At 43.4% G+C, this 15,295-nt stretch overlaps 1 protein-coding gene across 1 annotated transcript; it reads right to left on the bottom strand.

Annotated features, from left to right (window-relative positions):
* Positions 1-3,853: 3,853 nt before the first annotated feature.
* On the bottom strand, positions 3,854-13,474 carry si:dkey-54n8.4 (coiled-coil domain-containing protein 92). The gene is made up of 3 exons (XM_041941415.1): positions 13,342-13,474; positions 7,009-7,056; positions 3,854-4,572 (listed from the first exon to the last, which is right to left on the bottom strand). The coding sequence occupies exons 1-3, from the start codon at positions 13,472-13,474 to the stop codon at positions 3,854-3,856; spliced, it is 900 nt and encodes a 299-aa protein (XP_041797349.1).
* Between the last annotated feature and the right edge of the window lie 1,821 nt (positions 13,475-15,295).

Here is a 15,295-nt window from a genome sequence, read left to right as displayed (position 1 = left end):
TGGTAAATTGTACATATCTAAATGGCCTGACTAATATTTTATCATTCACACTGAATTACTGTTCGGCAATTTATGTAATTTATGTAAGGAAAGATCTTGATGAATAAATGTTGGTACCAATCGTAACTATGTATTACTCCCGTAACATTTGTTGATATTATAGTATAGACTCCAACCACATGAACTTTTGGCTCCTCATCCATAAAAAGTGGTGAAAAAAATAATCAGAATAATCATTTAATCAATTATTCTGTTTCTTTCAAATTATTGAACCTTCAAGCAACAATAAGGAGCAGGCAGCGGACTGGACAATCTTTCATTTTATTCCAGTTATGTGTACAGTAGATCACTACAGGAAGCTAACACAGTATATGCGGTAATCAGTCAGTAGGTTATGCTCACCCAAGGACCAAACCAGACAACAACCCAGAGCAACATCCTCATGTTGAGTACCACGCAGCATTATTGCTACAGACCACATTACATGTCAAACAAGATGCCTAGCGTTGCCACATGTAGTCCACTGAAATGTCCCTCTGAGATACTGAAGAAACTTATTTTGACCTCAATCAGGGTTGACCACAAAGATGAGACCTCGAGGCAAGGCTGCCGCTGACATTTCTTATCATTATTATCATGAGGATTTGGGTCATTATATAGGCGTTGAGAAAGATGGAAGACACTTGCCTTTGGGTACTCTCTTGCTATGTTTTGAGTGATGCGAGATTTACTGGTTGTACGCTCTGTAAAGTAGAAAAAGCGAATCGGGCGGTGAAGATTTACTCTCTTCAGCTGAAATATTCATGAAAAGACATCTTCATTAAGGCATCACACCATTTGACTTCATGTTAATTTTAGTGGTGGGCCTCTTTGGCTCATTAGCATTTTCCCTCAATGCAGACAAGCAGTAATTTGATTATTTGTCCCAGTTGTTACATAATACCAGAGTATACATCACCTAAAATGTGAGATGGTTCTATGATGTTGTATGCAGGATGTTAACTTGATTATGAAAGGTGGACGGAGAGTTAAATCTACCTGCCGCTTCATTTGGAGGATGTGGAGAAATGAAGACATGAAGTCTAACAGTCTAAGTTCAGGATTCCTGTTAGGGGGGAAAAAACAGTTCTCAACAAGACAGCTTTGTACTTTTATCCCCTATTGCCTCATGAAACTTGAGGAAGAATAGTGCACACAGTCATGCTAATGGCTTACCAGTTGAGAGGTGAATGAAAACCCTCATCCCATTTGCATTTTTGCTAAAAAAGAAGACAGGTTTAGTTCGTTTTCATCCCAACAGTCTCATGCGGCATAATAATATGCCTGTTTGCTTCATGCTGCATCCCATGTCATCCAGTCCTCACTGGGATATGCTTCCTATAAACCATAGCATAACAATTAATCATGTAGGGATTCAGGGACAACAGAACTTTGTAAAATGAAACAAATCCATTACACAGTTCAGAAAAATATTAAGCAAAACATACTGAGCTCAACATTTACAAAATACAAAGTTAATCATAAAATCTATTTAAACACCTCGAGTGTCCTTAACCCAGCTGACATGACCTACTAATAACGTATAAATATATCGATATATTGCTTTATTGAAGATATACTGGGAAAAACTTAACGCTAAACTTCTAAGCGGTAGCTGCAGAAGGAGAGAAAAGCCTCACAGCAGCTAATCACTGTTAAATTCAGTCCTACAGGAAGGCTAATTTCAAAGACAAGGGCTGCAGCTACTGATGCTCAGTTACATCACGTCGAGTACACGCCGACTGTGACGCGACTTTGAATCAAAAATAACTGAGGTGCCAAGTTACGAACAGTATACCTTTATATGCAAATCGAGTCTTATAAAAGTGTTTCAGAAACAAAACGACACAGTACGTTAGTAAAGAAATGTCCTAAGTTTCCACACTGCATTTCTCATGTCCACGCCTCCTCTATCATAAGGCAGCAATTACTGTAAAAGTAACAAAGAAGTAACACAAAAAGGGAGTCCTGCATTAAAATATAGTCAATTAAAGTGACCTGTCTTTTACTGCTTTTTTTAAGATGCTATTTGCTGCTTGTTACACTAGGGGCCACCATGTGCATGTGTTTGGATAACAGACACACACACACACACAAACACACACACAAACACAGCTTTCTGCTGAGCACACCATCCTGTCATTTACAGTACACAGTCACTGTCTCGGTGTGCACTTTGTCACAGCTACTTTGGGAATTTGAGTAAAAGGGAAAAACAAACACTGCAACCAGCCCACCCCCCAAATCAGACCCAGCCTCAGTTAAAAACACACCAAAACCTCCGGTCGTGTCCTCGGTTGTCCGTTTTACCTGAGGTGAAAAGAAACCCCAACACCGCAGCCTCAAACAGAAGTCAGCTGAAGCTGTAGTAGTCTCGTGGGTGTGTGTGTGTGTTTAGTACGCAAACCACACCCACACACGGTCCAAGACGCAAGTCAAAACTAAGCAGTCATGACACTAAATATTGTGTTGTTTGCTCCAAGACACGAAGTCTGCCAACAGTCCTGCTGTCTGGTCTGTCCTCCACCTCCGACGGGCATTTATCAAACAGCAAACACTGCAGTTTGAAGTTATTTCTCTTTGACAGCTGCTTTATTTAACCACAAGTTAGGCTGCAATGTATTCTTAAGATAATCACCAGCATGTTTGTTTTGCAAGTGATAATGAGATGTGGAGACTTGACTGTTTTAATAAAGTTTTCTTGTGATATGTATTTATATTTTTAAAGCGTTCTCTCTCTCTCTCTCTCTCTCTCTGTGTGTGTGTGTGTGTGTTATCTTGAGCATTTTCCTTTTGGATGTATAAACGGTTTTATTTTTACATTAATACATAACATGGAGTGGGATTAGCATGTAGTTTAATAGACTTCAAATTGTGATCTAATTCTAAAGTTTAGTCAATTGCACCCATGGTTAGCTTTTTTGCACCAGGGAACCTCAACTGAAGCTTCATTATTTCTGTTTCAGGTCGTGTGTCAAAGTCTATTTCCCCTTCAAATAGTGTCTCCTGAGGTGCTGCCCTCTGTCTGGGGTCAGGTCATACGGTCAGTTGTTGCAGACATAACTGGCTGAGGTTCTGGGTTCTGGTTTAAGGTAACACAAATCAGTGGGGGACAACACAGAAGTGTCCTAAAAAATTAGTTCCATGGACACTTTCCAGCAAATCAGACAGTGATTTGCAGCAGTCATGGATTAAAATTCTGGCAAAAAATACAATGATATGAAGTTATTCTCTCTAAATTTGTTGTTGTTTTTTTAATTACCTCAAAGTAACTGGAGCACACTACCTTCCAACCTATACTTCTTCATACGGAGGACTCACACAGACGTTGCACACCACTTCAGATATTTTCAGATGTGACTCAGTCAGGGGCCACACAAACGTTTGGTCACATGGCTGATTTATGGTTGGCCTTGAAAGGTCACAGTTGGTGGGGGCACGCAGCAGTGCTCCCGATCCACCCAAAATGGCCGCTACCATCCCTAACCTCAGCATGAATCCAAACAGGGGTCGCTTTGAGATAAGGCTCCACAGTATATTGTGGCACCAGTGTAAACAGATAATTTATCTAACTCCATTAAAGACTGACTTAAAGTGACGCTGACTGAGTTTTGCTTTGCAAGTTATTTAAGGTTATATCAAAGTCCATATTAAAAAAGTATCTACGATAAGTGTAATATAGTTCAATAGCTAAAACCAGTCTCAATATCAATTCAGTCAAGGTGCAGAACAACAGTTAACAGCATTAACAGTCTGACAGAAGATAATCATAGAGTGATAAAACTGCAGTTAAAAGCAGAGGTCACAGTAGTCGCTAATCTGCCTTCGTCTCAGCAGCAGGGGGCGCTGCAGCTGTAGATATGAGTCTGGCAGCTTCGTCCTGGTGCTCCACAGGCCCCTCTGCACCTCCGTCCTCTTCATCCTCCTTCTCCAGGCCCAGCGGAGGCTGTCTTTGCACCACAGCTTGCCTGGAACGAGCCCTGTGCCGTCGAGGGTGGAGGAAGAGCGCAGGGTCCGGCATCGCTGTGGGCTCTGCAGGGCCCAGCACTTTCTCTATGGGCACACACTCCCGCGCCCGCTCCACTCTCGCAGAGGCCCGAGCACTTTTGCGCTTGGGTTTTACCACTGGAGAGGAAGGCGAGGCTCCTGATGGCATCTGTGGAGAAACCGAGTTCTGCTCGGCACCATACTGGGCCCCCTGACTGTTGGCTCTGGCAAGGAGTCCCTGCCTCTGCTGCATCCGCTGGTGGTGCAGTTTCTGCCTGGCAGCATGCAGCTGGAAGGAGAGGTATGCTGCTGCCTCGGTTTGTTTCTGTAGCTCTGTGTTGAGGATGGTGGAACAGTGGCTGCGGCGTTTGAGCTCCTCCAGGAAATGGCGCTCCTTCTCCTTGAGATTAGCTCTGAGGGCTCCCACCAAAGCCCCTTTGTGAGTCAGCTCCTTGCGAAGCTCTCCTAAGGTGCAGTCCCGCTCGGCCAGATGTTTCTCCATGTGCCGACAGCTGGCCTCCAGGAGCTCCTCTTCCTCCTGTAACTCTGAAACAGAGACGAAAAGTGCAAGTGTTAAGTATAAACATACCTGTAGGGGTAATAAGTCAAATAATCTGAATGCTTTTTCCACATTTACATTGTTCAACAAAATCAGCACACATATACCATTTCTCTTACAATAGACTATAAACCATACATAGCATACACACACAGTTTAATACACACTATGCATTACCATAGAGGCAGTATGGCTGATCTCATCCCTTTAAGCAGAGCTGAGCCTTTGTTGGGCCACACCAGCTCTAATCCTCAGCACATATGACCAGAGAGGTACATCTCAGGGATCGAGCTGATCATTCAGCATTTAGGCTGTGATCCGCTCAGTTAAATAGATATGAAAGTGGGTGATGAGACCACGTCTGAGTATCTGGAAAATCGCCAGTTTTCTTTCAAAGTCTGATGAGGATAATCTGTGAGCTAGAAAGTGGTACAGTGCGGTGGCTTTAGAGCTGGTCCAGGCAGTAGCTGGGGATGACATGTCCATTTATTTTAATATGGACCAAAAAAAAGCAGCAACTCTTTACATTAGAAGGCTGGATTAATAGATTAATCAATCATCGGTACGTACATATGTAAGAGAGACAACTAGTGAGCCCAGATCACTTAACAATGTTGATTTGAACCCTCCTTTACTGGTTCGAGCGAGACACAGTCATGCTGCCCGGCAGGTACATAATACACTGTCCACAAAGCCAGTCCTTGCAATCTGATATATTCTCACATCAAAACAGTCCACTGGCTAAATTCTATAATATCAGCTAGTGCTGATTTAGGCATTGTTCTTTCCCAAGAGATAAAACACTATGACTTGAGGTCTCCCCTCCACATGGACTTCAACCTCTCTGCCAAGGTCAGGTTTAATGCAGTATACTGCTTACTGCTTTTAATTTATTTTATTTTATTTTTTGCTTCTGTAGACAACCTTCGCACTATTTCATTCCAGTGAAATTCCCCAGAGGAGAGAGAGGTGTGGATGAAAAGTCAGCGCAGCAGCCTCAGGGCTGACTGAGCTGGAGCTTGCCAGAGGAGAAGGAGATTACGTCCACAGAGGCCGGCACTGATGCCTCCGCCCATAGAAATAGGTCAGACTAGCTGGGTAGGAGAATCCCAAAGGGCGGAGGGAGGTTTGGTGAGTCCTGGAGGTGAAACTATAAAGCCTAGAATCCATATAAGGCTTAAATGTAATAGGGTGCTTGAAACATTGATAAAAGCTTTGGGTTTGAGGCTGAAGCTGATACATCTTATCGCTTTATTATGACCCACATTTTACATTGCTCTAGCTTTCTCTCCAATTAGTCGTCTTTTTCACTTTATTTTTCTGCCACTAACACTTCTTTCATCACACCAACTCCTTTTCATCTGTGATTTTCTGTTTCGAGTATCTCTTCCCTTCCTTCTATTTCCTCAGTCCTCTGTCTTCCAGGATGGATCCTCCGAGGACCGATCAGTCTCAGGTTTGCTGTCGCCCATCACCACGCCCAGGTTGAGCTCATATGCTAACTATAGACTACAGTACCTAATGTGATCTTAATACCCTTCCATAGCCTTCTCCTCTCCTCCATGTCTGCAGCTGACTGCATCCTGCCGCCTTGTCTTTTCCCCTTAATCGCTGTCTTTGCTACCTCTCATTACCTCTCTCCTTCCACCTCTTCCTCCCTCTCTCCCTGTTCCTGGCTCTACGTCTTGCTTGTTCTCAGCAAAGTCTGTAAGTGGACACCCCCGCTGGGACGACGAGGGAAAAACGAGAGCAGGAAAAGCAAATGGGGATGGATCAATTTGTCAGGGTGGGAGGCGAACAGGGGGCCGTGCCGTATTGATGGATCAGGGGATAACCTGTCCTGGAAAAGGAGATGAGGGCTAATGGCTGAGTAATGCAACCAAGCACGACTCCCCCCTTACTCTCTGCATGCACAAACACAAATTCACACAGCTTTTTGACTTCTCTTCGCCTGATCTGTCTCTAATTCGCTGTGACAAAATGGTTTCCTATCTCCGCATCACTATATCCAGGCAGCGCAAACGGTCTGCAACTGTCAGCTATGAGCCAAATATGTTGAGGCATGCTGCTTTTGCAGCAGTGCTAGTATCTTAGCCCATACAGCTGTGGCCAATTCTTGTCACACAGGAAAACTGCACACATGTGTGGAAAATACATACAGGTACACTTTGCACCCATAATGTGGCCTGTGTGGTCTGGAGGCCTGCAGGTATGGGTGAGAAGAGGGAAGAGGGCGGCTGATGGGGATCTATCCCCCTGAGGGAGAGGAAGGACAAAGGGAGGCAGAGGGGGATGCAGTTGTGGTGGACGTGCCTGTCTTTCATACAGCCGGGCAGAGAGCTGATTCATGATGGAGTTTGGTGAGGAAGAAAAACAGATTTATGAAGGAGGATATGAACGTTGAAAGGTTTCTTTTAACATACCTATTTGGCTTCTGCCTGGAGGCTTCACCTTCAGCTCACTTGTCAACTCTGAAAACCACAAAAGGCAAAACACAGTAAAGAGAAGTGAAAGAGACACAAGCAAAAAACACATGAAAAAACATGGCGTCATATTGTTCAGCTTCAGTATAGACGCTCAGTGGTGCTGAAATGTCTTATTAAAGCTGTATGCTGACGTTTTCTGTTTGCTGTTGCTGGTTAACAGAACAGATGCTCAGTGCAGTTTTCTAGCACATTTTCAGTGAGCTCATACATAAATTATGAAGCAAAAATCTGAAACTTTACATCAAAGACTGTGTGTCAGAGACTCGGCCAATAATGTTATACCGTCCTTTACTGTAACCTCAATAAGATGTATTAGAATTGTTAGCATTCCTCACTGAAATCAATATTCACTTAAATTAAAAACTACTGGCTGTGCAATCTGTTGTGGAGGGGGACGCAAACCAAACGAGCAGAAGCCCCAAAAAAGTCGAAAATGCTTGCCGTTACGCAACGTAAGCAGAGCTGCATTTATCAAGACATCTGATGTAGCTGGGTAGCCCTTTACCCTGCGTGCTGGCAGATGGATTTTTTCACAGTTTCTCACAGTAACATTCTGCAGACTGATGTGTAATAAAGGTGACGTGTGATTTTGTTTGGAGAACTGGTCAAGTAATTCCTTTCACATTTACCTAAAAGAGGCTGACTCTCTGGTGTGTATTGTGTGGTTTGTGTTTTTTTCTGCATAACTATTATATTCTCTGTATCACTTTATAGATGGCTTTTATGCCTTGCATTAGTGGATGGCCTTTACATCCATTTGTCTCGCGCCAATAAGACACAGACGGACAACAGGCGCTGGGCGCTCAGCAGCTCGCCTGTCTGAATTTTATTGGACAATAAACAGTTCTGATCACAAACAAGATTGCTTGACTTTCTTTTAGTGTTAGGAGGCAGCAATAGAGCTGAATGGTGTTACTGGGAGACGCTTCACCGACATGATTAGGATTATCCAAATATTACGTGACATGATATCTGGCACACTGGCACTTTTAGATACTGGGTGGATTATATCTCATGTCAGTGCGACACTGCAACTAATGGTTTATGCTTCTGAGGAGATAATGCATCAGACCGGTTATTAGCAGTGTTGGATTTTTCCCTGTTAAAAATATTTCAGCTTAGAGCCTCTGGCGGGGTTGTGGGGGTCAAATTGTCAGTCACTTTGATGGTAATTCAGGGAGGCTTGACTGCAGATAAATCTCCACAGTCAGCTTTCAGCACACGCTCAAACACAGGAATGTGTGTGTCTGCATGTGTGGCTCCAATAATTTTTAGATGGCCGCGGCATAGATTTGTCCTTTTTCATTTTCCCATAGCCAGAAATATGGGCTTGCTCAATCAGCCGTGGGTGATGATCGTAAACTAGTTTAATTCTAAAAAAGGAGAAAGCTATCATTCAGCCGCGCAACTGTCTCATAACACTCGCACAGATGTCTGTTAAAATATGAAGTAGAAGCAGTGGTGGTAAAAATAAGCTAATGTTGTAAATAAAACAGCTTTTGCATTTTGTGATGAAAAAAAGATCAGCACATGTTGTAGTCTTGGCCTTTCTTTCTTCCTCCTCTTGGTCTCTCTGTCACACCCTTTCTCCTTCCCTCTGCAGTCAGCATAACACGCCCACCCATGCAGCTGGCATGAAGAGAGCGAGACAGAGGGGGTGAAGAAAGAAGGAAGGAAGGAAGGAAGGAAGGAAGGATAGAGCAACCCCAGACAGGACTGCTGGTATTAATAATAATAATAATAATAATAATAGTAAGAAGAAGAAGAAGAAACCTTATTTGTATAACATCGTCCATACAAGCACTGTAGCTCAAAGTGCTTATTGAGCTGACTGCTATTGGTGGGAGACTTGTGGGCGTTTTCCCCTGTTATCAAGTCATTATTCTCATTCACAACAGCCAGAAGCACTTATGAAGTTATGTTAACTGCAGGGATTCGGCTCTTGGAGCTATTTCTTAAATCAACAGTCAAACAATGGAAATGAGGAGCTCAGCACATCCAGAATGTGTAATGCTTTGTAGGTCAGGCTTATCTCCTACAGCCTCGCTGAGCATTCGAGGCTTTTGTTTCATGGCTCGACTTTGAGCATTGCAAAGATATCCTGAAGGACACACACACACACACCTAATTAAGTTCTATGGCACACAGTAAATGCATTATATTTCAGAAAACCCCCCTATTTCAAAAACAGAGCAGAGACATTGATTCAGCTTATTGTTGAAGGAGCGCAAGCGCCTTTATGCTGATGAAGAAGCGCTGAGAGTTTAGGACAATAAAAGAGAGGTCGGCAGTAAAAAGGCAGAGCTAATATGCAAGGCGGCATCGTCAGCTCAACCTTGCTCTGCCCTTACAGGCTTCGCATTAGTGAGCTGGCAGCAATCACCTATCCCACCTGCAAACTGCATTAGCCTATCAGCAGCCTCACAGCCATCCTCCAGACTCTTCGTCACCTCAATTTGATTCTGCGTCTGTCTTTGAAAATGATCTAAAATGTGTAAACATGGCCTGGCAAGCTGCTAGGTGATAATTACAAGAAAGATTTCAGGCGTCTGTTGTGGATCGTTACAGAAGCTGTTTAAATCTGTTCATCAAATGTATTTTTTTTCTGCTAGAAATAAAGGACAGTGGAGTATTTCTCAACACTTTATCTTCATAACTTCTTCAGTACTACGCGAGCGTGACCAACCAACAGCATAGGCCATTTGCCTGAACCACAGCGACCAGGACTTAGCAGGAGCTTAGCTTAATTACTTAATTAGCAGCAAGATGTTCCCCCTTCTCCATGGACGACTTTCACAAATTTCTCCAGAAAACATGTGCTTGAAACCAAAATCCACTGATTAGAGGTGAATGTTGACATGACTGGACTATGTGGGAGTGACGCCACTTTACCACCGACTCAAAGCAGTGGACAACAAGAGGACACTAACACAGGGATAATCAGCACTAAAAAGACTTCTCCGAAAAAGGGGTGCTGCCTGTCAATCTGTAAGTCGTCGTCCTCTCTTGGTGCAAAGCCTAAGAATAAGTGATTTCCCTGGGAAACTAGTGGTGGCCAGATCCCGGTGTGCTGAGATCTGCAGCGCTACGGGCTGGCCTGCACCATCATCCAGTCGGAGTGCCTCATCAAACCCTGCTCTTAGTAGGACACAGCCGTGGGTCAGTGCTCAGCTTCAGCAGCTGACATTAAAGACCACAAACCGAGCCATAATTTCTTTGTGTTGTTATGGACTAAATTTCAACATTCCCCTTTAAGACATTTATAAAAACCAGCCGACTATCACCTTCAGAATACATCAAGAATTGGAGGAGGATGCAGAAACTTTTGTAACGCTGTTATTACAGGTCTGTGGAGCTGCAGCTGAGTCAAATGCTGATGGCAGAGTCCTCACTAAGACCAGGAGCCGAATATATTTCTGATGTGGTGAACTGATGTTATGAGCTGTCCAGACCTCTCAGAGGGTGTGGGACAGGTCTGCTTACTGTCCCCAGAGTCGAAACTGAACACAGGGAAGCAACATTCAGTTTTTATGAACCACATATCTGGAACGAACTGTCAGAGAACATAAAGTCTGCAATTCCTTTGAATCAGGGTTTCTTCTATTGTATGTATAAATGTAAAAGTGAATTTTTAGTTTGTTTTTTATATTACCTTGCATTTCTTTTCTTAATACCTTTTATATCTCATGTAAAGCTTTGAATTGAATTGCTTTGCTGTACAAATAAACTTGCCTTGCTTTGCCATGCATAGTGGCAACTGTGAAGATGCTTAGTGGCCATTTGATCTTACTTTGCCTTTAAAAAAAAAGCTTTTAACAGATTTTTCACTCATAAGAAGCTTTAAAGACACCCAGCAGAAAGAGATGTGTGTTTGTAGTGAGTGTAGTGCTATAATGTCCCTGCGTGTGCAGGCCCACAGAAACCTCAGAGGAATGTGGAAATGAAAGGCGGCATTATAGGCACATACAAACTGGAGAGTAGATTAATGACTGCAGCTGCTGCAGGATGAAGATTTACATTTGCGTTGATGAGTTCTGAGGAAGGAATATGTTTGTTTGTTGCCATAGAGAGACTGCAGTGACTTCTTTATTGATTAAATCGTTTTCATAATGAAAAGAACTGTCTTTCTGAAGGTTTGGTCACATGTTGATGGCATACAAATGCAACATTAACTGCATGTGGGCAAGAAATTATAAACAATCTGTAACAGCACCATTTGGGCTGCCCTTTGCCTTCACAGTGGGAGACCCTGTGGAGACAGAGGGAGAGGAGGGGAGGACGAGTAAACTGTGAGAAATACACACACTCTCTTTGTTGGTGTGTTAGTGTCTTTTTCTGACTGTCTCTCAACGGCACACACACACACACACACACACACAGAGGGAGAGGAGGGGAGGACGAGTAAACTGAGAGAAATACACACACTCTCTTTGTTGGTGTGTTAGTGTCTTTTTCTGACTGTCTCTCAACGGCACACACACACACACACAGCATGTTTCCATCACTTTTGGGGACAGTACATGCATTCATTTCCCTAATCATAAGCATAACCAGTACTTGCCTAACACTGACCCTGACCCCAAGTCTTCATCCTAAAATTAATGATTTATCATATGAGGTCTTGCCATAATCTGACTATATAAACTGATGTATGTCCCCACAACGTAATATATGGACACACACACACACACACACACACACACACACACACCAGTAACCATCAAGCATAGCTTTATTGACCAGATGTGATCATGCAATAGAGCTACAAAGTGATGGAGGGGGTCGTTTTCTACACAACCGGTCACATTAGCTCTGTCTCCGTCTCTCTCTCTCTCACAGACACACACACGCACCCCTTCCCCCCCTGCTCTCCCATCCTGTATTTGTTAACCACAATCTCATTCATATGGATTACTAAAGCTGTGGGATCTATGGATTAACCATGATGGATATGTTTATATGCATCTTTCAAAGTGCTACTGTGAGTGTGACAATTAAGACATGTGTTTGTGTGTGTGTATACATTTTATTCTTTCCCCAAAAATGCTTTATTCAGTCACATAAGGGGATTCTCCTCCACTCTTTGGAAACAAAGCTGCACCCTACAACGTTAAATATTAACTTTAAGGTAAACACATGGTTTTATGGTTTTAGGTTAAAATAATGACCAGGCCTAGGTTAGGGTGAGTGATCGGTTTAGGCATTAACAAAACCGGTAAAGGATAAGGAAAGCCTCCAGCCAGAAATAAATGAAATTAAACAGAACACAAATGTAGTAATGCAAACATGTGTGTGCTCATATGCACTCGCTTGCTTGATTAAATGGGCGGCAAATCCATTAGGGCCGAAACAGGAAATGATGCAATCTACAGGAATTGTAGCATGACATCACCATGTAGTCATTGTCTGGCATTGATTGACGGTGCAGACACACACATTAGATGAACAATGAGGCCTGCAGGCTCATGGGGTACTTGAAATGAAAATGACAATAACTGCACTGCTGATTGTGACTAAACACAGTCACAACAGCTGCTTATGTTCCCTCCAAAATTAAATATTGGTCACGTGGTCCACCGAAACAAGGCGAAATCGTTAAAAATGAGCTTCAGATTATTTAAGGCTCTACGTGGGTAGCATCATATGAACATCTGGGTGCATGCTTAATGGATTATTATAAAGTAAAAAACAAAACAAAAAACAATTAATTAAAGGTCATGGAACTGTTGTCTTTCCAATAATGTAAAAGTCTGTAATTAGAAATCTTTGTAAATCTTCTCTCTAAGGGTAGGGGGTCAATGAGAGGGGTCCTTGGGGTCCTGATTAATAAAAAAAACTGTAGCAGCAAAAAAAAGAGAAAGCAAGACAATGAGAGGATCAACCAAAGGGATCCATAACTTAACAATGATGCTAATCAATTATCTGGTTCTGACTTCTTAAGTGCAACGATTTTCTGCTTTTCTTCATCATACATGTTAATAAATTGAGTATTTTTGGATTTTGGGGTGTTGCATGGACAATACAAACAGTCTGAAAACATCACTTATTATAATTAGCAGATAATACTTAGGTGCAGCGCTACAACTCTTAACTGGTGACAAATCAGTAAAAGTATATATTCCTCCAGCTCATCTATCTGTAAAGCATTAATAAATGATTTAACAAGTCTTTGGTGTTAGTGACATACATTAAGTATACGTTGGGATCACATAAACACACACACACACACACGCACATCGTACACAGTAGCAGCAGCAGCTTGTCCCTCACCTGAGCATCGTTTCTGCAGGGAGAGGATCTCCAGGTGGAGGCCGTGGAGTAAAGTGAGGTGCTCCTGCCTGAGGAACACCATGCTCCTCTCCACGCTCCCTATCTGCCGCGACAGGCTGCTCTCATCACCCATTGTCGAGTCTGGAGAGACAGAGGGAGGAAATCAGAAGGACGGGACTGATGGATGTTTTGTTTACTCCACCAGCGTCCGTCTGTCCTCAGGAGACTACCTTTCCCAACTTCACACTACACCGCAAGGCTTGAACCCCAGCTGCTAGATGCCACTTTCTGACACTATGAGCTCTGCTTATGTCAGCCACTGCGAGAGGGAAGCGCAAGTTCTGTATCGAGGTCATGCGTGCGCTATAAATAAGGTATTGATGACCAGAGAAAGCAACAGAAGCGGGAGAAGCCGTGCACCTGCAGTCGGGATGCAGCTAGATAGATTTCTAAGCCTTTTCATTTGATGTTAAGGCGATGCAAATCTCTCTGCTTACCTTTAAATGTTCGTTAAGTACCGAAATCTAATAAAAATGATTCGCAAGCGTTATAAAATCGTCCTCCGATCCGGGCATGCTGGCATCCACTGCTGGTCCAAATCCTGACGGCATTTACCCAAAGACATTTTATCTGAAGCGTTAAAGTACTTTCCAGCTGCATGTGACGCCGTTTGATTAAAGGCTGGGTAGCTGCGTAAAGACACAAAATCGCCACCACACATGGCACCGCGCTCCTCTGGCAGAACCGAGCCCGGCTGCATCATCCGCGTCGAGCGTCATCGGGAAGAGGATGTTTTTTAGATCGATCGATATGAGAGGCCACGAGCAGAGTGCGCAGTCCGCGTTCTGCATGCGCGCCTTTCTTCGGCCCCTTCCGACTGAGGCAGCGGGCTGCCGCGGACGGCTGAGCAGCGAGATGATGAAAACAAGCCACCGCGAGCAGAACACGCGAGAGCATCGTACGACAGAGGAAGCAGCGCAGCTGATTGGAGGGTCCGGCCCGTATCAGCTGTGCGTCGACTGCGAGGATCAATGCCATCAATACGGAGCGCGTGGGAGTACAAAGGAAAGCACGATACTGGAGCGACTCACTGGAAAACAAAAACAAACTAAAAAACTGTGACATGGAAAATTAAAAAATTCCCCTCGCCCTAAATCAGTCTAAATCTTTATTTTAGGGCTCTTTCCACCGTGGTTTGATGGGTGTGATTTCGGCACCATGGACAGAGACAGGCATAGGATGCTACAGTGGTTGTCAACCTGCGGCCCGCGGACCTCAAGGGGTCGGACCAGGAGTTTTACTGTCATTTAATTCACAGGGGAAGAGGTGGGGCGGTCCTGAAAGCCCAACGCGCCGCAACTTGAGAAAAACAGCGGACAAAACACAATTAACAAAACATCTTCACCAATCTGACAACATATGCACAGCATTTAGAGAAATGCTGCAAACAGAGAAAACACAACCAAATACTGATGTGCTGCAAGTAGCGCAGACATACAGAGGATGTTTCTGGGGGACGCTACAGAGTGATGCACAAGGCTGGGACACCCTGTTGTTGCCGTGGTTTGTCGCTCATGAGGCTGTAGATGTTGGCTGTCAGTGGTATTGGAAAAGTAGCAAAATTGTACATATTTTTTTTCGTGGCACAACAAGCTGTTCCAGAGATGTGCATCACTTTTTAGTGTCCGCTGGAAACGCATTTTTTGTCATTGTATTTGGTTGTGTCTTCTGTTTTTGCAGTGCACAATTTTTAATTTTTGAGTATTTCCCCCACCACTGTTGTATAGTATTCATAAGTATTACTGCATGTAGAACTTGACCTAATCGACCACTTTAGACTACTTTACTACTACTACTTGCCTATTAATGTCAAAATCTGCAGTAACTATAGATATAGTTGACAAATGTACTGGAGTTAAAACTTTGTCAGTGAAAAGAAAATACAACATTTATT

Source organism: Chelmon rostratus, chromosome 7 (assembly GCF_017976325.1).
Source record: "Chelmon rostratus isolate fCheRos1 chromosome 7, fCheRos1.pri, whole genome shotgun sequence".
Taxonomy (NCBI): domain Eukaryota; kingdom Metazoa; phylum Chordata; class Actinopteri; order Chaetodontiformes; family Chaetodontidae; genus Chelmon; species Chelmon rostratus.
This window is presented reverse-complemented; position numbering and strand designations above follow the sequence as displayed.

Excerpts from the sequence above, each read along its gene's own strand:
- si:dkey-54n8.4 (XM_041941415.1), bottom strand. The coding sequence starts at position 13,474 with ATGGGTGATGAGAGCAGCCTGTCGCGGCAGATAGGGAGCGTGGAGAGG. Across the intron at positions 7,057-13,341 it reads CCTGCAGAAACGATGCTCAG|AGTTGACAAGTGAGCTGAAG; the intron begins GTGAGGGACAAG and ends TGTGGTTTTCAG. Across the intron at positions 4,573-7,008 it reads TCCAGGCAGAAGCCAAATAG|AGTTACAGGAGGAAGAGGAG; the intron begins GTATGTTAAAAG and ends TCTCTGTTTCAG.